The sequence below is a fragment of the Galeopterus variegatus genome, unplaced genomic scaffold (genome assembly GCF_000696425.1).
Source record: "Galeopterus variegatus unplaced genomic scaffold, G_variegatus-3.0.2 Scaffold2543, whole genome shotgun sequence".
Classification (NCBI taxonomy): Eukaryota; Metazoa; Chordata; class Mammalia; order Dermoptera; family Cynocephalidae; genus Galeopterus; species Galeopterus variegatus.
Genome location: NW_007728654.1, coordinates 67831 through 93702, shown reverse-complemented (window position 1 = coordinate 93702; position 25872 = coordinate 67831). Strand labels below are relative to the sequence as shown.

At 34.6% G+C, this 25872-nt stretch overlaps 1 protein-coding gene across 1 annotated transcript in view; it reads left to right on the top strand.

The window, feature by feature from the left end:
- The window catches only part of LOC103598227 (meiotic nuclear division protein 1 homolog), an 87855-nt gene extending 64514 nt beyond the window's left edge, over window positions 1-23341 (top strand). The window contains exons 5-8 of the mRNA XM_008582201.1: window positions 5501-5575; window positions 8585-8699; window positions 18634-18678; window positions 23235-23341. Coding sequence (XP_008580423.1) covers window positions 5501-5575; window positions 8585-8699; window positions 18634-18678; window positions 23235-23341 — 342 coding nt within the window. The remainder of the gene's footprint in view (window positions 1-5500; window positions 5576-8584; window positions 8700-18633; window positions 18679-23234) is intronic.
- Window positions 23342-25872: the final 2531 nt, after the last annotated feature.

The window sequence follows — 25872 nt, the reverse complement described above, 5'->3', positions numbered from 1 at the left end:
AGAAACAATTATGTCATTCCAAGTTATTTTAGGATTGCTCTTCCAAGTGGATTTTGGCTTTACCTCCTCAGATAGATGGGTTTATTAACAGAGATTCTCTGTCGAGGATGTATTCTTGCCCATCGCACTGACAGACACAATGATTTCTATTTATTTTCACTATCACAGGGACTCCATAAATCAGAGGGGTTAGTCACTGTGTCAGTTAGAATTAGGTTTGTCTATACATAATACAAAATCCAAAACAATAGTGGCTTAATTACCTAAGAATTTATTTCCCTGTCTTATAAAAGAAGTCTGGAGGTAGGTTGTCTGGATGAGGCTAATCGGGAACTCAGGCTCCTATTAGTTATTGTCTCATTGTTTACTATGACTCCTGAAGCTCTAGCCAGCATATCTATATTACAGGTAGCAGGAAGGAGAAAGGGAAGGGCAAAGGTCATATCTGTTTCCAACAACATCTGAGTCCATTTCACTGGATAAATCTTAGTCATGTGTCTATATCTGACTTGAAGTAGGCAGGGAAGTATAGTTGGTTTTTTGTTTGATTTTTTTAGCTAAGCCTGTTGTTGGGGATCCTCTAAGAAAGAATGAGTATTTTTAGACAATTGGTATCTGCTACTTAGCCCTCATCTCTGGATTCGTCCAATTATAACCCAGGTTTCACGTATGAGAAGTATGCGATCCTTCATAAATTTATAACTTACTCTCTTCACTGCATCAGTTGGATTTTACATGTCTTTGGCACCCAAAATATCTGAATGATTTCTAACTGGATTCTGAAGAAGGCTTTGTCTAACTGTGATCACTTCTATGTTCATTCTCATGACACTGTTATATTTCTGTTGGACCTTCCATATCTCTTAACTACTTTTTAATATTTTTTATCTCTTCCGAGAAATTAATTTTTTTTTAAAAAAATCTGCCTGCTTTTTCTTTATCATATATTTTTACTTTTCTATTTCTACTTTTATTAGTTTAATCTTACTAAACATATTCCTAATATTGGTAGTTGAGGGACTACTAATCTCTTGTTTGTTGTTAACTGCTGAGACTGCCTGGTGGTTCATTTCTTTACATTGTAATTCTCGATTTTGATCTTCAGCAGGTGTTATTTTATGTGTCTTGAACTTGCACTTATTGAGTGACTTCACTTTCCCTTTATCTTGCTTTCTTGAGGGAATTCTCACACTTTCCTATGTCCATTATTTAGGATTCCTGGAGTACTTTTCTCATTTCCAGGCTTTTAATGTATTCACGGGGTCGGATTGCTAGAAATTTGATCTCTTGGTTAAGTGAATATTAATGTACTGTATTTTTACTAGCTTCGCAGTGTTTTCTTTTAATGAATACTGTCTTATACTTATTAGAAAAAATACTTCAAAAATATTTAACAAACATCCAGTGCTCACTACATGTAAAACACTACCTTGAGTTATCTATTACTCAACTAAATTAATTTAGTGAAAAGATTCGAGCCAATAATACTGTAACCATATATGGACTAGACACTTCATAAATATTTATTGAGTGAAGAGTGTATTACTTTATTCCACCCACTCCTATTCTTGGAGACTTAGTTCTATAACCCAAAATAGAGGAATAAGAATGTTTTATATTCTATGTCTCCCCAAATTTTTTGTAGCTCTCGTAGTTTGCCAGCACTATATGAAAGAGACTATTGTTAAAGCTTTATCCATTGTAACAGTTAAAATGTTTACCATGGTAATAGTATAAAACCCAAGTTTACTTGGCTTAAATGATAAAGGGGCAATTTATTTAATGGCTCATTTAAATTAAAATTTTCAAAAGTAGAGGCTTTAGGTGTCATTTAATCAGGACTCAAACTCCATTTCTTTGTATTTATCTTGGTTTTGGCCTTTGCTTGATGCCCATATCATCAGGTTGGATTTATTTAAGGTTATAAGATGGTTGCCATCAGTAATTTGGGCTATTTGCCTCCTTGTAGCTATATTTTAGAATACAGAGGGCAAGAGAGAGTTGTTTCCACAACCACTGAACAAAAGACTTTAACTTTACTCTGATTCAGCAATACTTGACACCAACCACAGTGGCCAAGAACATTCCATATGGTGATAGACTTAGCCTAGGGTCATTGCCTATCCCTCAGTAGCACCAAAAACAACATTAAACCCTAACAGGAAATAGGGGAGATATACATGAAGAAAACTATAAAACTCTACTGAAGGACATGAAAGAACTCCTAAGTTAATGGAACAACAGACTCATGAATGAGAAAACTCAATTTTAAAAATGTCAATTTCTCTATAGCTAATGTAATGGTAACCAAAATCCCACTAGGTTCTTATGATGATTCTTAAGTTCATGTGGTAGAGAAACTGCAATAAAGGACCAAGAAAGTATAAAGAGAAGAACAGTGAGGTGGGATTTTTGCCTATCAAATATCAGAACAAATATGCTACAGTAATTAAAACTTGCTATTGGTATAGGAATAGACAAACATAAGTGGAGCAGTATAGAGAAGCTATAAGCAGGCCCATATATATTTATTTATTTTATGATAAAGATGCCATATATTGTTGTTAATTCAGTGGAGAAAGGAAAGACTATTCAATGAATTGTAGGGATATCACTGAAATATATTGAAGTTAGAGCCCTGCCTCACACTATCTCCAAGATAAGCAGGTCTTTTAAAGAGCAAAACATGAAAGAATACAAGCAAGGGAGGGAATCTGTACAATATTAGGATGAGAGGCTTTTCTAAGCAAGATACAGAACCTAGAAGCCATAAAGGAAAAGACTGATGCATTTGTGTAAGAAATTAAAACTTGTTCTTTGAAAGATAACATTAAAAGTTAGCATTTATACAAAATTAATATCTACTACCTATAAACAGTTCCTAAAATATACAAGAAAAGGGTAAACAGTTCTATAAAATAATGTTCAAAGAATATTATTAAACAAGTCATTGAAGAAATACACATGATTAGTAGGTACAGGAAAAGATGTTAAATTCAATAATGAAAGACATACAAATTAAAACAATAATGAAATGTCATTTTCAGCCATTAGATTATCAGTCTTTAAAATTATTACTAATATCCACTTTTGGGAAACCTGCAGGGAGTAAGCCTATTACATACTATTGGTGAAAGGCAAAACGATGAAATTAAAAGTTAAACATTCACTTCACACCCATTGGGATAACCATTATTACCAAAAAAAAAAAAAGGATAAAAGAAGAAAATAAGTGTTGGCAAGGGTGTGGAGAAATCTGAATCCTTATGTAGGATTTGCTGGTAGGAATGTAAAATGGTGAAGCCTCTGTGGAAAACAGTATAGTGGTTCTTCAAAAAGTTAGATGTAGAATTACCATGTGATCCAGCAATTCCACTTTGAGGTATATACCCCAAAGAATTAAAAGCAAGGACTCAAATAGGTTCTTGTACAGCAGTGTTTATAGCAGCATTATTCATAATAGATAAAAGGGGAGAAACAATCCCAATGTCCATCAGGAGATGAACAGGTTAACAAAACTGTGGTGTGTACGTGTAATGGAATATTATTCAGCCTTAAAAAGGAAGGAAATTCTGATAGATGCTACAACATGAATAACCTTGAAAACATGCCAAGTAAGGTAAGCCAGACAAAAAAGGAAAAATGTTGTGTGATTCCACATATAAGTGGAATGAGGTACTTAGAATAAGGAAGGTCGTAGAAACAGAAAGTAGAATAATGGTTACCAGGAGCTGCAGTGAAGGGAGAATGGGGAGCTGTTGTTTAATGGGTACAGAGTTTCTGTTTGGAATGATGCAAAAGTTCTACAAATGGAGAGTGGTTATGGTTGCAGTCACAACAGTGTGAATGTACTTAATGGCACTGAATTATACATGTTAAAATGATAAATTTCATTATGTATATTTTCCACAATTAAAAAAAAAAACAACTAAACATTTTTTTTTTTTGTCTTTTTTCGTGACCGGTAAGGGGATCGCAACCCTTGGCTTGGTGTCACCCACACCACGCTCAGCCAGTGAGTGTACCAGCCAGTCCTATATAGGATCCGAACCCGTGGCGGGAGCGTTGCTGCACTCCCAGCGCTGCACTCTCCTGAGTGCGCCACGGGGCCAGCCCCAACTAAAAATTTTAAATGTTCATATCCTTTGAACCAGCAATTCTACTTCCAAACTACCTTACAAAAGTATTTCTGCATGTGTATAGAGATATATGTCAAAAGACAGGGGTGCTGGAGCATTGTAGTAATGAAAAACAGAATATAAATAAAATAGCTATTAATGGAGGACTGGAATATATAGTAGTAGTATGTAGACATTAAAGAAAGAATGAACACTAATGACACCAAATGCTGGCAAGTTTGTGGAGCAAAGAAACTCTCTGTTCATAGCTGTTGCAAATGCAAAATGGTACAGCCACTTTGGAAGACAGTTTCTTACAAAACTATACATACTCTTACCATATGCTGTGGATTGGATTGATTGAATTGTGTCTCTCAAAGTCCATATATTTCAAGCTTAATTCCCACTTGAAGAGGACATCTCTCTCCACAAATCTCATTTCAGAGTGACAGAAGCAGCATCTGCTCTATGATAATATTGGGGGACCTGATCACACCTCTCAGCATTAGACAGATCACCTAGGCAACAAATCAACAGAGTGACCATTACTCTTTCAGAAGGAGAGAAGAAATCTAGGGTTATCAGCATTTGGGGAAGGAGGTAGAGGGGGATGGGGAGAGATTGGACAAGGAGCATAAAGAATAAGTATGATTTGTAACAATATATATGCTAGTAATATTGATTTGATCAACATATCTCAATGTTGAACCCTCAATATATGTCTAATCAATTTTGATTCAATAAATATTAATAAAGTATGCAATTCTTCATAAAGTAATTTATTTAAGAATAATAAATGATACATTCATTATTGACTGTTAGCCAGACAGGTCACAATACTGCAAGTCTACAAAACACAGTCTACAGTATTTTAAAAAGACTTTAGTCAGAAGTGAAATGACATTTAGAGAGAGAATTTGTATTTTAAAAAACAGATTTTGCCAACTGGTTAGCTCAGTTGGTTAGAGCATGGTGCTGGTAACACCAAGGTCCAGGGTTTGATCTCAGTACTGGCCAGCTGCCCCCCAAGAAGATATTTTTGAATTTTCAAATTCAATTTCTAACTAAATAATAGGCCTCAAGTTATTTGGGGTAAGGGTAGAGAACCTGGTAAATGAAGACTGTAAAAAAGTTTAAAGACATATTATTCATTTTTCTCCATGGAATAAGAAGAAAAATTTTTTTAACTTTTTTTTTTTCAGCCTTCCCTAATGTTTCATGGTCCTTGGTTTTCTTCAAATTAGAAAAGTTAGTTCCCAGTGTAATCTGACTTTTTTGTGACATTATCCTGAGCCGAAGAAAAATTTCGTTTTGTCTTCATAAACTACATGTCAAGGAAGTTTTATCTAAGCAAGCCATTTTATTTGTTTTTGATTCCCTAGTTGTCTGAGGGAAGGCAAAAGCACGCAAACCTCCAGAAAAGCATTGAGAAAGCTAAAATTGGCCGACATGAGACAGTAAGTTTGTGTCTGTAGATTCTTTAATAATGGTAATTCTAAATAGAAGAGTAAAGACACAGAGCTTCTTGTGAGGAGAATGCCATTCCTACCAGAAAAGCAGTGAATCACAGCAAAGGACATGAATGTTTAATCTGGTAGGAATTACTAATTGTGGATCTAGACTTATTTATTATTGTTATTATTATTGTTATCATTGTATATGGCAGCATAGCATAGAAGCATAAACCGTAAAGCAAGACTGCCGGTTTGAAAGTCTCCTAAATTCTGTGTTCTCAGTTTTCTCAGTTGTAAAATGGAGAATAATAAAATCTACTTCGCTGGGATATTATTGTGTGGATAAAACTAGTTAGTATTTACAAAGTGCTTAGAAGAGAACCTGGTAAATGGTAAGCCCTAAATAAATGTTTATGTAAATTTTTTGTGTCTTTTTTTTTTCTTTTTTTAAATTTTGGTGCAGAACACTGATAACTATCAACATAGTATTCTTCTGGCCTTGTGATATTTTTTAATTAATTAAATGAAATATTTAATGATCTGCTTTCATTTTAAAAAGTAAATGTTCTCTAAAGTATTATGATAGAGATTTTTAAAAATCACTTTTCTAGTTTCATCATGTCATGTATGGATTTATAACTATAAAAAAATATTGAAGATCAACATCATCATCAACTAAGCATTCCATCTAGGCCTCTATTTGTATTCCATGATTGTGAAAGAAAGTGACTCAAAAAACTTGTCACATTTAGAAGGGAATACATCACAGGTTTACAGCAGCTTTATGCTTCCAAAGTCATTTCACATATATTCTTTCATGTGAATAGTCAACACAGTCACAGATAGGAATTGGAGAATGGTGATTTCTGAGTACTATTCAAGGAAAGATAAGTTCTGGACATAACCTGAAGCTGTTATATTTCTTCTTCAGCTGACAGCAGCAATTACCACTTCTCTGTTTGATCTCTTTTTTTCTTTAATGCTGGCAATAACTTGTAAAAGCACCTTCAGCTAATAGTGATGTACACTATTATGTTAGCCATAAGAGTGTTACTCAGTTCATTGAGGCTGTCAGCCAGTCTACTGAGTGTTACTCAGTTCATTGGAACCAGCACAACTAGGGGGAAAAAACCCACCAGCAAACCTAGCTGCTGCGTGCAGCTATCAGAAGAGTATAGTAGTTCAGAAAGGCTCCTGAGAAAGCTGATGTCTTATGCTCATCCTGAGCTTACCAGCCAGGATTTTTCAGAAATACCTGGCTCCTATCTATTTGATATTATTCATGGTGATGATGGTGATGCTATTGCTGCTGATGATGAAGAAGAAATAGCTAACATGTATCTTCTGCTTACTATGAGGCAAGTACTATTCTAAATGCATTTTATATATTCATTGAATTCTGCTACGTAACTACTACTCTCTCCATTTTACATTTGAGAAACTGGAGACACAAAGAAGTTAAGTAATTTGGCAAAAGTCTCAGTGCTGGTAACTGTCTAAGATGGTTTCAATTCAGGGTGTCTGGAGAGCTATCTTTATATCCACAAGGATGTTCATCACTCTGCTTCTCCTGTCTCCATTAGCTTTTTCTCCCCTCATTTTTCCTTTTGAAGCGTGTATAATTTGAATGTAGATGGCAAGTAATGACTACCTTCCTATATTCTAGTTATTTTTAAATCTTTCCTGAGCTATGCTAATAATACACAGCTAACCATATGTGGCTCTTTACATTTAAATTAAAATTAAATACAGTTAAATTCAGTTTCTCAATCATACTAGCCACATTTCATGTACTCAATAGCTACATGTGGATAGTGGCTTCTGCAGTGGATAGTGCAGATCTAGAACATTTCTGCCATTACAGAGAGTTCTGTTGGACTTTGCTGCTTCAGAGCATGCTGCTGTGTATATGCATTCTCTTATACAAATTCTAGCAAAGGAACTTTCTTCAATTTGGGACCAAAGGAAACAGCTAAAGGCAAAAGAAAAAAAAAAACATACGTAAAAATATAAGGTAGCAAGAAACCACAGACAAGTCCCATTTAGGCAGCTTGAACTTTACTTAGTTTTGCATCAGATTTATTCTATAGTTCTACACTATAATCATTACCAGTATTTGATTTTTGTTTGGACTGATTTTTGAGGTTACACAAATATGAATCGAATATCCATATATAGCACTACAACTTCTACCTGTTAGTGAGAACTATGGCTAAAAATTTCAAATAGTGTTTATGGGATCATATTGTATTTAAAAGCTTTGCTCTGATTTACCTTTAAAGGAAAGTGGGGGAAGGCCTTAACCTACAATTCTGTTATTTCTGATATAGGTTGAGCATCCCTAATCTGAAAAATTTGAAATCCAGAATGCTCCAAAATTAAAAATTTTTGAGCACTGACATGGTGCTCAAAGGAAATACTCATTGGAGCATTTAGAATTTCACATTTTTAGATTAGGGACGCTCAACTGTTATATACAAGTATTTCTGCAAATACTTCAAAATCTGAAAAAGTACAAAATCTGAAACACTTCTAGTCCCAAGCATTTTGGATAAGGGATACTCAGAGTGTATCTTTAAGTATTTATAAAGGTTACTCATCCTTAAAGGTTGAAAATTTGTCTAGAACACTTTTAAGGATAATTGTGTAATGATTGATATTGCCATAAAATATTACTTACATACCTAGACACAATCTTGTTAAACTACCTAAAAAGGAGTATGATTTTTTTCCCTAACACATGATGACATCTTTGAGTTCATCTCAGCATAACTGGTAACCTCTCACCTATATATGAACATTCCATTCTACATATTAATTTACATTTAGTTGTTCAATATATATAAAAGATGCTTGAGCTTTCAGAGAAAGATGAGAATTAAGCTTGTATACTGTGAATGTATGTATGTGTATATATAATATTAACATCAAAAGCCTAGTACACACCATGTATTACCTTATAACATTGGATTTTGTTTGTCTTAACTGTATATAAAACTACTTTGAATACAGGAAGAGCGAACCATGCTGGCAAAAGAGCTTTCTTCTCTTCGGGAGCAAAGGGAGCAACTAAAGGCAGAAGTAGAAAAATACAAAGAATGCAACGCACAAGTTGTAGAAGAAATGCGTAAGTTTGTACCACAACTTGAGGGTCTTTAACTTTGGTAATGAAAGAGACATTTTTACTTCTAGTTGCCTGGTAACCATTCTTCAAGATATGAACAGTAACAACTTTGAAATTATGAGTATTTCAAAAGTAAGGAAGGTGGGTGGGGTAGAAGGATAAATTCATAAATTAAAAGCTTATGAGGAGCTGGCCAGTTAGCTCAGTTGGTGAGAGCGTGTTCCTGTTAATACCAAAGTCCAGAGTTTGATCCCTGAACTGACCTGCTGCTAAAAAAAAAAAAAAGAAAATTCTTAGGAGACTGAAGAGTCATGGAAGAAGCTAATTAGGCCCTAGAAAGAAATTCACTAGTATCTTCTAGGAAAAAATGATGCCATAATTAAAAGAGTTTGCAAGTTGCAGAAAATCAAGTCTGTGCATTGAATTGCCTTTTGAACATACCAATGATTTTTTTGCCCTTTTTTTTTATTGAAACGTAATTGATTGTACATGTCTGTGGGGTACAGTGTTGAATATCAATACCTATGCACAATATGTGATGCTCAAATCAGGATAATTAGTATATTCAGCATTAAACAGTTTAATCATTTTTTGTGGCCCTTTGCCAATTTCTTGCTAACCTTCCTCCCTCTCCCCCTTTCCCACCTCTCATGGCCTCAATTCTGGTTTCGTTGTTGTTGTTGTTTGTTTGTTTGTTATGGGGTTTTTGTGCCCTGCTCTTAAACCAGAGTACCCAAAGCTTTATTTTGAATAATTTTTATATATTTATGTAAAGATAGAAATCTGAATATTTGAGGAGATGAAAGAGTGTATTATAAAGACAGCATTTAGTTGCTTAGGAAAACATGTATAACTTCATATTTTTCTGTCTTCGTCTTTTATTTGGGAGGGAACTTCACCAAGTGAAGCTTTTGGAAAAACTGATATGAAAAATATATGAAAAAATAAAATCTAACCTTTTTCTAATTTGATGAAAACTATAAACCCACAGACCACTAAATTTAGATTTTTTTTTTACACTTTAAGTTCTACTCACCCCAAATCCCCTTTTCCCAATTAGATTATTGTTTTTAAAATGTGATTTTTGTTTTTTAGCTCCCACCAATGAGTGAGAACATGTGGAATTTCTTTTTCTCTGCCTGACTCGTTTCACTCAATATTATTCTCTCAAGGTCCATCCATGTTGTTGCAAATGGCAGTATTTCATTCGTTTTTATAGCTGAGTAGTATTCCATTGTGTAGATATACCACATTTTCCGTATCCACTCATCCGATGATGGACATTTGGGTTGATTCCAGCTCTTGGCTATTGTGAAGAGTGCTGCAATGAACATTGGTGGGAGCTAAAGAACAAACAAATTAATTCACCCACATACACACACAAAAAAACCTGGGGGGGGTGGGGAAGAAGATATAACAACTATACTTTTATGAAGTTGTTACAACAAGCAAACGGAAAGGACATTCTTGGGGGGGAGGGGAGAGAGGGAAGAGGGAGGGAGGTGTCGGTGATGGGCCATAATAATCATATACATTGTATATTGACAAAATAAAAATTTAATGAAAAAAATAAATAAATAAATAAAAAATAAAAAAAATAAAAAATAATGTGATTTTTAATAATCAGAGTTTTCATAAGATTTCATCTTTCATGTTAGTGCAGAACAGATTATACTGGATTAAAGGATTATGAGTTTCCCAAATTGATTTTAATAGGATTTGGTTCTTAATAGCATGGCTATAGCACCCATATTACTACACTCAGGCTTATCTCTAAGTCTGTCATGGTTTATTTTGGAATACAATTTGCTGATAATAGCCATAACCCTTTGTTCATAGAAGCATGGCTGTATATTTTCTATTGATTTCTCAGTAATGCCTGTAAGAATTATTTCTATTTCATCATGACAGTTGAATTATTGATATCATTAAACAAGTATTAGCAAGCTTAATTGCAAATATCCAAAAAGTGAGAAGTAAAAGCAATAATTTATTTTAAAAAATAAATTTTAATTTTATCCACTCTGATCATTATTTGAGTGAGACCAGATAAAACAAGTAGTAGAAATTAAATTCCACAAAAATACTTGAAATTAAGTAATTTTAGAAGTACTTAAGGAATTTTCTTAGAAATAAATGCCAGGATGACTGTGAAAATCATAAAGTAAGGACTTCTAACTATTTGTCCTTTTACAAAAGCTAACGAAAATTGTTACAATCAACTTTTTTGGAACTCAGAAACTGACCAAAGGCTTTCAGGAGCCCCTATCCAAGAAAAATGGCTGAATCTCAGTAAGAATAGTGAGCTTTGTGAAGTTTTAACTTGCCTTATTCTCATTCCCACTCTCCAGCTCAGCAGTAATCTTGAAAGATAACACCTCCACATTCCCATTGTCAGAGAGAGCAAAATGCAACTGGAGTTCTTTAAGGGCCTCAATTCTAAAGAATTGTCATTATATACATGTCTGATTGTTCCCTGAAAGACACCAGTAGAAAAGATTGTCTTTATTTGACCTGGCTTGGAGTATGACCAGTGCTAAAATCCTCTCCCTAGGGAGTATTTGTCTAAACAATTATAGGCAAGAGTTTTTAACTTCACAGCTGTCTTAGGTGATGAATGACAGTTGAGGCAAACAGCAGACTAATGAAAAATCTTAAAAGGAGAAACTGAAGGGGATGTCCATGGGTGCCTTGAAAAACGATATATTCCCGGAAATTTGGAAGTCTACATACATGCATAGGGCGGTTCACATTCTCAGTTAAGACCTGAGAAAGTACTAAGCATTTATCTCTTGCTGACTTTGATGTTCTGTGCAAGCAGGACAAGAAGACTGAGACAGAGTTGTAAATTGCCCAGCTGAGTGTTGAAGGCATGTCCCAATGCACACACAAAGCTCCTAGGCAAACACTTGGCAGAGCCCTTTGGCAAAGACAGCCTCTTCACAAAGAGATTTAGTCCAGATGTTTAAGGAAATCTCTGTTCAATCAGTAGCTGATCATTGTTCTAGCCAAGTAGACTTCAGTGGCCACACACAACAGAGAACACAAATTTTACAGAATTAGTTCAGAAAATCACTAAACAAACAAATGGTAGCAACTACAATAAGTAACAACCCTGGGGAGGGGGAAGAATCAGATTTCCACAGTTGCCACATTATATTATTTTAAATGTCCATTTTTGCAACAAAAAATTGTAAGACCTGCAAAGAAACAAGAAAGTATGGTTCACACACTGGAATAAAACCAATTGATAGAAACTATTCCTGAGAAAGCCCAAATGTTGGACTTACTAGACAAAGACTTTAAGTCAGCTATTTTAAATATGTTCAAATAGCTAAAGGAAATCATGTCTAAAGAACTAAAGGAAAGTCTAAAAGTGATCTCTCACCAAATAGAGAATATCAATAAAGAGACAGTGTTAAAAAGGAACCAAATAGATATTTTAGAGTTGAAAACTACAGTAACTGAAATGAAAAATCACTAGAGGGGTCAACAGCAGATTTGAGCAGGCAGAAAAAGAATCAATAAACTTGAAGATAGTACAATTGAAATTTTCTATGCTAAGGAACAAAAAGAAAAAAAAAAATGAAATGTGGCGCCACCATACACATAATGGAAGTTCTAGAAGGAAAAGAGAGAGAAAGGGGGCAGAAAGAGTATCTGAAGAATTAATAGCTGAAATTTTCCCAAATTTGAAGAAAAACGTTAATCTACACATCCAGAAATTCCCATGAACTCCAGGTGGGAAACACCCAAAGAGATCCACACAAAGACACATCATAATCAAATTATCTAAAGCTAAAGACAAAGAGAATCTTGAAAGCAACAAGAAGCAACTCATTACATACAAGGGATCCTCAATAAGATTAACAGCTTGTTTCTCATTAGAAATCACAGAGGCGAAAGGCATTGGGATGACATTTGCAAAGGGCTGAAAGAAAAAACCTGTCAACCAAGAATTCTATATCCAGAAACATTTTTCTTCAAAAATAAAGGCCAAAGTAAAATATTCTCAGCTAAACAACAACTAAAAGATTGTCACTAGCAGACCTGCCCTACAAAAAGTACTTAAGTGAGTCCTTCAGGATGAAATGAAAGGACACCCAACCATAACTCAGTTGATGTGATGAAATAAATCACACTGGTAAAGGTTACTACATAGGTAAATATAAAGGACAGTATACATGTATTTTTTTTGTATCTCCTTTTGTTCTTCTGTCTAATTTAAAGACAGTGGCAGAAAGCAATAATAATAAATCTATGTTGATGATAAGATAATGTGTCAGATGTAATTTGTGACAGTGACAGTGAGAAATGGGAGATGTGGGAATGGAACTATACAGGAGCTCAGTTTTTGTATACCACTGAAATTAAGTCAGTATTAATCTGAACATCATTGTTATAAGTTAAGGTGTTAATGATAATCACCAGTGCAATCAGTAAAAAAATAACCCAAAAATGTTAGTAAAAGAAACAGGAGGGGAATTAATGGTATGCATACTAAAGAAAAAAAATCCATTTAAAACAAAAGAAGGTAGTTGTGGAGTAACGGAGGGAAAAAAATGGCATAAGAAATATAGAAAACAAATAGTGAAATAGCAGCTGTAAATCCTCCCTTTTTGGTAATTACACTAAATGAAAATGGATTAAGCTCTTTGATGAAAAGGCAGAGATTGGCAGAATAGAAGAAAATGCATAAGCCAACTCTATTCTGCCTAGAAGAGACTCACATTAGATCCAAAGACAGTATGTTGAAAGTAAAAAGGCTAGAAAAAGATATACCATGCAAATGGTAACCAAAAGGGAGCTGGAGCAGCTAAACTAATTTAAATAGACTTTAAATAGACCAGACAAAATAGACTCTAAGACAAAAATTGTTACTAGAGACAAAGAACAGTTTAAAATTATAATGATAAAAAGGTCAGCCTTTAAGAAAATTTAAAAATTGTATACAAATATTCACCTAAAAATAGAGCACCAAAATACATGAAGCAAAATTGAAAGAATTGAAAGGATAAATCAACAATTCAACGATAATAGTTGAAAACTCTAGTACTTCACTTTAAATAAAAACTCGAGCAACAAGACAGAACATAAACAAGGAAATAGAAGACTTAATACCATAAACCAACTACACCTAACAGACATTTATAGAACACTCCACCCAACAACAGCAGAATATGCATTCTACAAATTTAAAGGGATTAAAATAATGCAAAGTATATCTTTTGATGACAAGGAAATGATATTAGGGGTAGATGATAGAAGGAAATTTGGGAAATTAACAAATATGTGGAAATTAATCAACACACTCTTAGGTAAGGATGGGCCAAAGAAAATCACAAGGGAAATTAATAAATACTATGAGATGAATTAAAATGAAAATACACAAAAACAGAGAATACAATAAAAACTTTGCTTAGTGGGAAATTTCAATGCCTGTGTTTTAAAAAAAGAGAAAGTTCTCAAATCAATATCCCAGTCTTCCACCTTAAGAAACTAGAAAAAGAAGAGCAAACTAAACCCAAAGCAACAGAAGGAAATAATAAAAAGTAGAGCAGAAATACACAAAATAGAAAATTGAAAAATGAGAAAATCAAACAAAACCAAAGTTGGTTCTTTAAGCAAATCACAAAATTGGTAAAACTTTAGCTAGACTGACCAAGAATAAAAGAAGACTCAAATTACTAAAATAGGGAGTGAAAGAGGGAACATTACGACCAACCTTAAAGAAATAAAATGGACAGTTAGGGAATGCTATGAACAGTTGTATATCAATAAATTTGATAACCTAGATGAATAAATTTTAGAAAATATAAATACCAATACTGGTACAAGCTGAAATAGACAATCTGACTAGACCTATAACATGCAAATATTTGAATTAGTAATCAAAATTTCTCACAGTGAGAAAAAGCCCAGACTTTACTGGTGAAATTCTACCAAACATTTAAAGAACTAACTCAGGAGCATGGGGTACTTCTGGTGCTGGCTCAGTGGTCATTGCTGGGCTGGATGCAGACATGGTGGGGGGAGCATGGCTGAGGGCCTTGGCCCTCACGACAACCCAGCTAGGGAGCCCAGGGGATTTCTGGTACTTTTAGATTTTATAGGTGTTCTTTGGTGGTGTTAGACCTTTACTGGTTAATATCAGAACTTTGTTTCTAATCTGTGGGGTTTTTGTTTTGTCCTTTATTTCTGTGTTAGATTATTCACTATTCTCACCACTTAAACTCTGCACTAGAACTAATTTGAAGTCCTTTCATTACTTCTAAGATGGGGGAACTTCCTATGGGAACCAGCACTTGAGCCCTGTGGTTGAGCTAAATTTCTGCTTTGCAGCTGATTCTCTGGGGAAGGCTTTTTGTGCAGCTCAGATTTTAATTTTTGACCTTGTAACCACTTCTAAGTCTTGTGACATATGGTATACCTGGGTTGTGTGGAAACTGATCTGAGCCTGAGACTGTTGAGCAAACTGAACCCCCTGCAGTTCTATATTCCTGACCAGTCTCCACCAAGTGGTCATTTGCTTATTGGCATGCAGATCAGCTGGCCATGCTGTGCCCCAATATTCCCCTGGTGGGCCCATCTCCCCCACCACCTGCACTCCAAACACTTCTCATGGGACAGGCCATGCACCAGTCCCTTGCAGTTACTCACCAGCCTCCACATGGCTCCTTTTTTCAGTTGTTTGTGGCCCCTTTCTCTTATGTGGGTCCACAGTAACTCTATTAGTGGTCTTGCTGGCTTGGGGGCCTCCAAGGCCCTCTTCTCACCTACTGCCTCCAAGCAACTTCATATGAAGAGCACAGCTGTGGCTTTTGCCAGCTCTAGCTCTGCGTGCTCATCACTGTGAGCCTTGAAGTGGTCAGGACTCGAAACGGTCAGAACAATAATTTTTTTCTCTCATTGTGGCTCCTTCTGCCTTCATGAACTCCATAGGTCTCTCCTCCTCTTCCCTTGAGCTCTAGAGGCCCCAGCTTGGCAGTCGTTGCTTTTTAATAGTTATAAAGTGGTTAATTGTGGGAGAGGATGCACTGGGTACCATCGATTCCCGCATCTTGATCAGAAGTCCAAAAAGCTTACTAAGATGGAAATACCCCTCAAATTGATTTATAGATTCAATAGAAAACCTACCAAAGTTCCAACTGCTTTTTTGCAAAAATTGATAAGCTGATTCTAAAATTCATATAGAAATGCAGGAGACCCAAAAAAGCCAGGAATTTTGAAAAAGAACAACAAAATTGGAAAACTTAAACTTTCCAATTTCAAAACTTGCTACAAAACCACAGTGATCAAGACAGTGTGCTACTGGTATAAGGACAGACATATAGCTTAATAAAGTGGAATAGAGAGTACAGCAATAAACTCAATTGATTTTCAATAAAGTTACCAAGATCATTTAATCAGGAAAGATATTATGTTTTCAACTGATGGTGTTGGGCACAATTGGATATGCAAATGAATTAATCTGGATCCCCACCCACCTCACGCTGTGAACTCAAATGGATCAAAGACCTAAATGTAAGAGCTAAAACTATAAAACTCTTAGGAGAAAACATCGGTGTATATTTTTTTGGGTACGGGCATCGGTTTCTTGGATATGACACCAAAAGTATAAGCAACCAAAGAAAAAGTAGATAAATTGGACTTCATCCAAATTAAAGACTTTTGTACACTTAGTTCTGTTCTGTCCATGTTCTGTTGCTATAAAAGAATACCATAGACTGGGCAATTTACAAAGAAAAGTTTGTTTTTTTTGTTAAAAAAGATGACCAGTAAGGGGATCTTAACCCTTGACTTGGTGTTGTCAGCACCACGCTCTCCCAAGTGAGCTAACCAGCCATCCCTGTATATGGATCCAAAGCCGTGGCCTTGGTGTCATCAGCACCACACTCTCCCTAGTGAGCCACAGGCCAGCCCTCAAAGAAAAGTTTATATGGCTCAAGGTTCTGGAGTCTGGGAAGTCTAAGACATGGTGCTGGCATCTGGTGAGGGTCATCCTATGGACAAAGGGCAAGTGAGACAGGGAAGTGAGCTGAACTCATCCTTTTTGTCAGGAATCGACTCCCACAAAAATGGCATTAATCCATTCATGCCAGCTTCGTCCTTGAGACCTAATCACTTCTTAAAGGCCTCACCTTCCAATACCATCACAATGGCAATTAAATTTTAGTATGAATTTTGGTGTGGACATTCATATTATATATATGCTATCAAGAAAGTGAAAAGAAAATTCACATAATGGAAGAAAAGATTTGCAAATCCTGTATCTGATAAGTGTCTAATATCCAAAATATATAAAGAACTCTTGTAATTCAACAATAGAAAGACAACCCAATTTAAAAATGGGCAAAGGATTTGAATAAGCAGTTTTTTAAGGAAAATATACAAATGGCCAATAAGTACATGAAAAGATGCTCAACAACATCATTTGTCATTAGGGAAATGCAAGTCAAAACCACAATGATAGGGGCCGGCCCGGTGGCGCACTGCTACAGTGCGCCGCTTGGGAGCGCGGCGCTCCCGCCGAGGGTTCGGATCCCACATACAGACCGGCCGCTCACTGGCTGAGCGAGGTGCGGGCGCAACGCCGAGGGTTGCGATCCCGTTGCTGGTCATGAAAAAAGACAAAAAAAAAAAAAGGAAAAAAAAAAAAACACACAATGATATACCACTTCACATCCATTAGGATGGCTATAATTTAAAAAATAGAAAACATCACTTGTTTGCAAGGATGTGGAGAAATTGCAACTCTTAGATGACTGGGGCAGCCACTTTGGAAAACAATTTATTTGTTCCCCAAAATGTTATACTTAAGAGTTATCATCTGAGCCAGCAGTTTCACTCCTAGATATGTACCCAAGAGAAGTGGAATCATGTTCACACAAAAATTATTAAATTATTCATGTTAGTGGAAACAACCCAAAATGTCCATCAATTGGTGAATGGATAAGCAAACAATGGAATATAATTTAGCACACAAAAAAATGAGGTATTGATACATGCTACAATATGGATGAACCTGGAAAACGTGCTAAGTGGAAGAATCCAGACACAAAAGACCACATATTGTATGTTCCATTTATATGAAATGGTCACAAAACAGAAATTCATAGAGACAGGGCATATATTAGTGGTTGCCCAGAGGCTGGAGGGAGAGGGAAGACGGAGTCACTGCTAATAGTTACAAGGTTTCCTTTTGAGTAATGAAAATATTCTGGAATTAGGTAGTAATGATGGTTGTATAATCTTGTGAATATATTTTTTAAAACCACTGAATTACATACTTTAATATGGTGAATTCTGTGGTATGTAAATGAATTTTCAATTTTAAAATGTCATCATTGTAAGTAATATTTATGCCCAGGTGACTGTGGCATTATTATGCACTTTGTAGATTAATTCAAAAAACGTACATACAGATACAATTACTAGCAAGATGTGTATTTAAATATAAGGTGGATTATTTAAATATTTAAATATTCCCTCCTACAGGGCTACTTTCTTAGCACTAACATTTTTTAAAATCAGATTTATTGTGGCCCAATAATGTACATTCAGAAAAGTTCTTATTAAATTTATTTTGTCATATTTTGGTTTGGTTTGAGAAACACATCTCATTTAAACTTATATGTTGTCTTTAAAGGAGCAAGTACAATGATGATGGATTTTAGGAAAGCGAAATTGTTCACATTGACTTTCCGTTTATGACTAATGTTGCTACAATTATCTAAAATTTTCTTGGTAATATTTGTAAGATGCAATGTTATGCACTATTTGAGCTTTTTTTTTAATGGTCCTTTTATATATATACATTTTATAAAATTTTTGGTCATATGAAAAAATAGAAATCTATGGATAGCAAAAAATAATTTTGTATATGCAAATATATACATAATTTTTATATACATAAATATATATAACTTTTTTTCAGGTCAAGCAAATAAAATAGCCAGAGAAGCTGCTAACAGATGGACTGGTATGTATTATAAGACTCTGGTGAACTATAGCTAAACTTCTTCCTCACTTACTGTGATGTGAAATTCAAATGCCTTTGTGCTAGCTTTGTTCAAGAAAGGGCATTTCTGGAAATGTATGCATGACTCAAGTTTTTATATATTAAATCATTTCAGTTATGTAAGGTTATTTTTAAAAATCTTATTATTGAGTTGTTTTGTAAAGTATAAGATATTTTTGTAAAACCAAAGATTGCTTTCAGTTTAACTTTTGTGTAATTTTTCCCAAGAGAAGTCACTTGGGCTAATCAATTAACTTTTGTATATATCAATGTAAGATATACCTTTACAAGTTTCATGGGATCCTAATAATTTGTCTTCTTGCTAATAACAATAATAATAATAATAGCTAATGTTTTTAATGGCTGGCTATGTGCCAGTTATTGTAATGAGTGTCTATGGTGCATTTTCATTTTATCTCCACAATAATCTCGTAAGGTAGACATCATTATTATCCCTAATTTTGAAGATGAAACTAAGGCCCTCAGGAGCCTGAGACCACACATGTGCTAGGCAGTGGGACAGGAATTAGAATCCATCTTCTCTGATTCCAGAGTCCAGGCTCTTACTCACTACTTGATACCTACTCTCTTCTCTCTAAGACTGCTTTCATCTAAATGCCTTATTAATCTATTTGCCAGTGGATACACCCTCTGGTCTACACCAGAGATATTCTAAGAAATGGGAATTAATAAAGCATTATCTATGTGTCTTAAGGTTCAGAAAGTTAATAAATAGTGGTTGCTATGAATTATATACAAGTATGATTAATATTGTTATAACCTGTCAGAAAATTACACTGATGTTTTTCCAATATTTAATTACAAATAATGGTTATTGAATTTTTCCATCCTGGTGAACATTTATAATGCCTTCACATCCTTATTATGTTTCTGTGGGAGAATATGGATAAGATTAAATTGATGCAGAGATGTAAAAGCTTAAGGGACTGCATTTAATCAAAGATGATTAGTCACTGGAAGAATAGACTTGAGCCAGGTTTCCCAGGTTTCACATTTTTCACAAAACATTTAAGAATCATTTTTTCCCAGTCTATTTTAGAATTAAATAGATTGGTAAAAATATAATTGTCCTTTGGGTTCTATAAAATTGCAATCTTATTTATTACAAAATTAATTCCTAAATAATATATTGCTTTACTGATAAGAACAGAGGAGGGTAAAAACAGCAAGCTAACATTAAAGAAAAAAGAATAATGAAATGTGGGTCCCATAAAGTATAAATAAATAATAAATACAGTGATATTGTATGCACTTTGGAAATATGAAATTTTGAGTGTGACAAAAGAAGCAAGTGCATTCTTATATTAAAAATAAGATGAGTCACAATTTGGTTTCCCTCAATAGTTCTCAACAAAGGAGCTCAGCACACAGTAGAGCAGGCAGCTTGTGTGTATGGTGGAAGGAACTTGACTTTGAAAGGAATCCAAACTGTGTTCCTTGTTTTCTGTATGACCTCTTAAACTTCTCTGAACCTACTTCCTCATCTGTTCAATGTGGATAATAGATACCATACATTTCAGGAGGATTAAACAAGGAAGTTTGCAAGCCCGTCAGCACAATGTTAGACACATCGATAAATACTCCCCCTTTCCGTTTCTCTTCTTAAAAAATCCTTTCATGTTTTCCAATTGATTATTAACTTCAAAAATCATAAGTAGAAAAAAACAGTTGGAACAGCTCCCCCGCCCCACCCCCCTTGTTATTAGCAGTGAAAGAACCTGGGACCTTTAAAATCATGTGGAGGAAGTTTTTTTTAGAACAGTTGTTAAGAATCGTATTTCCATTTGAGGTTACAACTTGCTGCTTCCAACTCCTTTCAAGGTTATGAAGATAAGAGATAGCAAATTACACCTCAGGAAACCTCTACCTCCAAACAAGCAGAAAGAAAACATCAGTAATATTTATAACAAAATTAACATATAGCTATTAGTTAAGGTCTGGTTTCTTTTTACATTAAGAAAAAAAAAGACCTTAAAAATGTATCTAGAATTGAGAATATTTACTGCTCAATAATTTGTCATTTTTTATAACATTAAATATACTTTAAATGTGATTTAATAAATTATATCATGTGAAACCTTGCTAAATAATTAAGATAGTGGCATTTTCATAAATATATATGAGACATCTTACTGAGTGAGGGGGGATAGACATTGTGAGGTCCTGACACAGATTCATTGCAAACGATACTGCCCATCCTATTCCTATATGGATATGCCTATATGGGTATGCCTATATGGGTATGCCACCATATAAATAAGCAGGAATTCTATCAGCCTTAAGATTGTTTCTTTAAAAACAAAATAATATTCTTTATTCATTTATAAAAATAGCTACATATAGGAAAATTATTTGACAGGGAATGAACTGTCAAGATTGTGTATAACATTGTCTTGAAGGGAGACATCCAGTGGCCCAAGAAAATGTTTAAAGAGTCTTCTTTAAATTAGTTCACTTGGCCTTGTTGTGGAGAGGCTTTTGTTTGTTTCCTTTGTTTTTCTTCTCTTCTAATCCAGGTTGAAAGCATGTTCCCTGCAAGCTTCCTACAGTGTTAACATCTGATCTCTCATTTCCTGGAAATCTTTCTGTATTCATGGAGCCTGTCCTGGAAGCTATACACATAAACTTGGTCTTTTCTCTCTAATGCACATATCACTTTGGAATTGTTTAGTAATAAATTAATGATTTTTTTCCTCTTTCTTGTGTCGACTTGAAGGCATAAGCTGTTTACATTCTATAATACCTGTAATACACTTAATACCTATCTTACATAGCAGTGGACCTTCTATAAATATTTGGTTGTGATTGGCAAAAAATGTATTTGTGCAGACACTGGTAAAACTAAACAGATTATTCTAGAATACCTCATGCTGTTTTTTTAGTATGGAGAGCCTAGGTTATGAAAAGTAAAAATTCGTTTTCATTTGTTACAGAGAGTAAAGATTCATTTTATCTGTTTCAAGGATTTTTTTATCTGTTTGCATTTCATAACATTTTAATTGAAAGAAATGAGAACATTTTGTTAACGCTATTCTATACACAGTAGTATTCATCTTAGAAATAAACTTTATTCCAGAAATGTATTTGGTACTTGTAATTAAACTTCCATAGAAACAATATTTTTAGAAGTGATCAAATTCTATGTATTAATTTGCTAGGGTTGCCCGAACAAAATATCAGACATGGGGTGGCTTAAACAACAGAAATTTATTTTCTCATCATTTTGGAGGCTCTTGAGTCCAAGGTCAAGGGTTGGCAGGTTTGTTTTCTTCTGAGGCCTTGGTTTGCAGGTATCTGCCCTCTCCCTGTAATCTTCTCATGGTCTTTCCTCTGTGCACACCCCTGGTGTCTCAGTGTGTCCAAATTTCCTTTTCTTATAAAGACACCAGTCAGATTGGATTAGAGTCCACCCTAACAACCTTATTTTAACTTAATCACCTCTTTAAAGATCTTTTCTCTGATACAGTCACATTCTGAGGCAGGGGGGGTTAGGACTTCAACATATGAATTGGGGGGGGAGAGGAGAGGAGACATGATTCAGCCTATAACACTACAGAAGAACGTATTTTAACCCTTTGCTTCATTATCATAGTGCTTAACATTTTACAGTATACTCTGACAAACCTGAAAACATTGTACTATTATTTTTCTGTGTTTACAGTTTCATTGTGAAGGTTGTATATGTACTTTAAAGAAATGTGCGAAATTAAGGGAAAAAACCCACCATCATTCCCACTCTCCAGGTGCGGCCACTGTTAGCACTTTGACGTTCTCATCCCTCACTTCCTGTACATAGGTGCCCTTCCCAATAAGTAGACATTTAGATTGCTTTTATTTTTTTCTCTTATTGCACTGAGATAAAGATCTTTGACCCAAATTTTTATATACAATTTGTCTTATTTCCTTGGGATAAATTCCTTTAAGTAGATATAATACTTTTTTCAGTGGTAAGATGCATTTTTTCCGTTAGGGTTTGCTGAGGACACATCTTACCTTAGTCTCAAGAGAGGAGCACCCCCTTCCCTCCTCCTCACCCCCTCTCCCTCACACTGGGCTAATTGTCTGGAAGCTGTTATTCTCTGTTGGGGAGGAAGAAGGGTCTGGATAGAATGTGATCCCTTTGGTAGCAGGAGCACCTCTAATTCCTGAGGCAACAGAATCCTGGCCTTTGCTGTGGAATGCCAAAAAGACACTGTCAACCTTTATATTATTCATTGTATTATTCTTTGTATTTTGTATTACTCTTAAGTCAGGTATTCTTTAGCAGCAATTAACTTACTGAGTTTTTTAATATGAGATCTGTTAACTTGTTCAAAATAGTTTTTAAATATCTTCTTTTTTCTATAATTGACATGACTCCGGAAAATATGAAAAGCTTATTTCGATACGTCTGAAAGTAATAGAAGGAAGTAAAAGAATAATGAAGATAATTATATTTGAAATGCTTTATGATTGTGTTTTTAATTCTCAAAAATATTTCTCAATTTTCTTTATAGATAACATATTTGCCATAAAATCTTGGGCCAAAAGAAAATTTGGGTTTGAAGGAAAAAAAATTGATGAAAATTTTGGAATTCCAGAAGACTTTGACTACATAGACTAAAATGTTCAATGGTGGTGAAGGATCTATGAGCTTATGGATATGTTAATTTTTTAATATTCAACTAAATGTACTGAACTGTCATTTACATGTAACTTTGTTTATTATTTTATTAATTTTAAATAAATATAAAATGCATTTGTTCTTCACCCTTTTTAGTAGGTCAAAAGCAGGATGGTAACCAGATCCCACAGTGCTCATCAACATTGTTCCCACAGTAGAACAATGCAAGTAAAGCCAATCTCAGTCAAGTCAGGTTTACAGATGACTCTTTAAAAGTCAAAACCATGACATCATAATATTTTTAATTTCATTCAAATATTAAATACTAAGGGTGCATTTGAAGGCTCTATCAAACACATCTACATACACATAAATGCTAAGAAATAACCTTTAAAACCCTAATAGCTGCTTTACTATTTCCCAATATTTGGTGGAAAATATGTGACTAATACTCAGTATACTGCATCATCTTTGCAAATTTCTCACACAAGAAAATACAGAAAGTTGGTGTTTCTCAAATTTAAAGTTAAGTAGTAATTACTCGGACATGAAGACAACTACTTTCTTTTGAGTTTTTGATGCCTTTCTATTGGAAAGAACAAGAATGTGGCCCTTTGTCCAGCTTTTTATGTTTTTTATAAGATGATATAATTGTGTTTGTATAGCACACATCACCAACTCTGTGGAATTCTGAAATTTTTCCTTAACTAAAAGAAGAATAGGTTTAAAATAACATATCCATGTATGTATTTCTTTCCAGTTCGGCTTAGCCATGTAGAGTATTTGCAGGCACTCCAAAACAAATTTAAAGAAAAAAAAAATTGAAACTAATGTGCGCAGTGCTCTTTACACATGCCTTAATTTTTTTTTTACACTGACCAATTTTGACATTCTTTTAAGTAACTTGAGTGAAATGCTCCATGTATCTGAAATGACCCATTTGGCATCCAAACCATTTGTTAGTGAATCTGGCCTTTGTATTGCATGGAGTTCCTCTGGGCCTACTTAAATCACTTCCTGGAGGTGGCTGGAGCAAATTGGTCCATCTTTGTTTGTTCTTGAGACCAGTTTATGTTGCCTTAGGGCAACAGCTCTTCTCACAGAAGAAAATATTTGATGTAAGAGAGAAAAGACAAAAAATAAGAATTACCCCCCATAAGCCTTTCCCTAAAACATTAATTGTGGGAATTCCGAAATTTCTCAGACCCAGTTCGCCATTTATTAGAAAAGATGCTTCCTTGTTTAGAAAGAAGGTATGTATGTTCAAAAAATAAACCATTTTTAATGATCCCTAGAAAGATGATGTTTTATATTAAGGCAACTTAAAATAATTTAGTTCTCTATGGGGCTAGCACAGGAATGAGCAAGATGAGGTCTGTACATGAGCTAATCAGAGGTTATGGCACTCTCCTAAGCCAGTAATGTGGTGGTAAATGTTTGATAACTGACTCTCCGGAAGGGGGAGAGGGGGCTGATTCATAGTATTTGCATATTATGTGGTGTAAATACTCCCAGCATAGCCAATTTCGGGTTACAAATGTGATGACAATGAAGAAAGGGAAAAGATGCTCAGTAACACACCATTCTGTAGTATTTCTACCATACAGATAGAATAGATATTTATATCAATAATCTCAAGAGCATAGGTAGTAGTAAAATAATTACGGAGTGATGTGTTTTTGGTATTTAGTATCTGTTTTTAATATAATATAGTTCACCGTAGGTTATATAATTTAATCTTTAAAGATGGCCACATTTAACAGCTGGCTCACTCTTAAACAGTCAACTTGCCTGCTCCAGCACACCGCTGTTATTAATCTTTAAGAGCTGCTTTTGAGTTCGCTTTTGCCTGAAATTAAGCATACTAAGAAGCCCAAGGACATTGGTCCTGCCAAGCTTTAGGTAATTCTTAGTCTTGGGTTGGTTTTGTTCTTGATCTGAAGATTTAGTCCAACTTGGGTAGACTTAGAATCATATTACAAGTTATCCAGGACCACATTTGATTCAGTGGGTCGTGTTGTAATTAATAATCCCAATATCTTTTCAACAAATTATGAAGTTTAAAAGCTATTTGAGAGCTGATATTAATCTTATCAATGTCCTTCACATATAGTTGTTTTTGAAATCTCAGAAATATCTATCCTATTTTCAAGAGGTTCTAAAGAATTTTTGTAATCTCCTGGTAAGATCCACAGTTGTCCACAGCCAAATCAAATCACTGAAATGTCCCTTCTGAAATTGGGCTAGAAACAAAATGCTCCATAAGGATGAACTGGGTATGACTTTTCCCCTGATGTTTGCCACATCATTAGTCTAATGGGATTATGAAGTTCTTGGCCAGTCTCAGAAATAGATGCTATTATTATCCTTAACTTTATCACATATGATTCTATTTAAGTGATTAGAAAAGGAAATGAATACAGTTGGCAGCCAAGAAACAAGAACCACCCTAATATTTCTTGAGTAGAACAGTCTAAATTGTAAAACTGATAATACTGTTTTTTGTGAAGGTGTTTGGAGTAAAATATCTA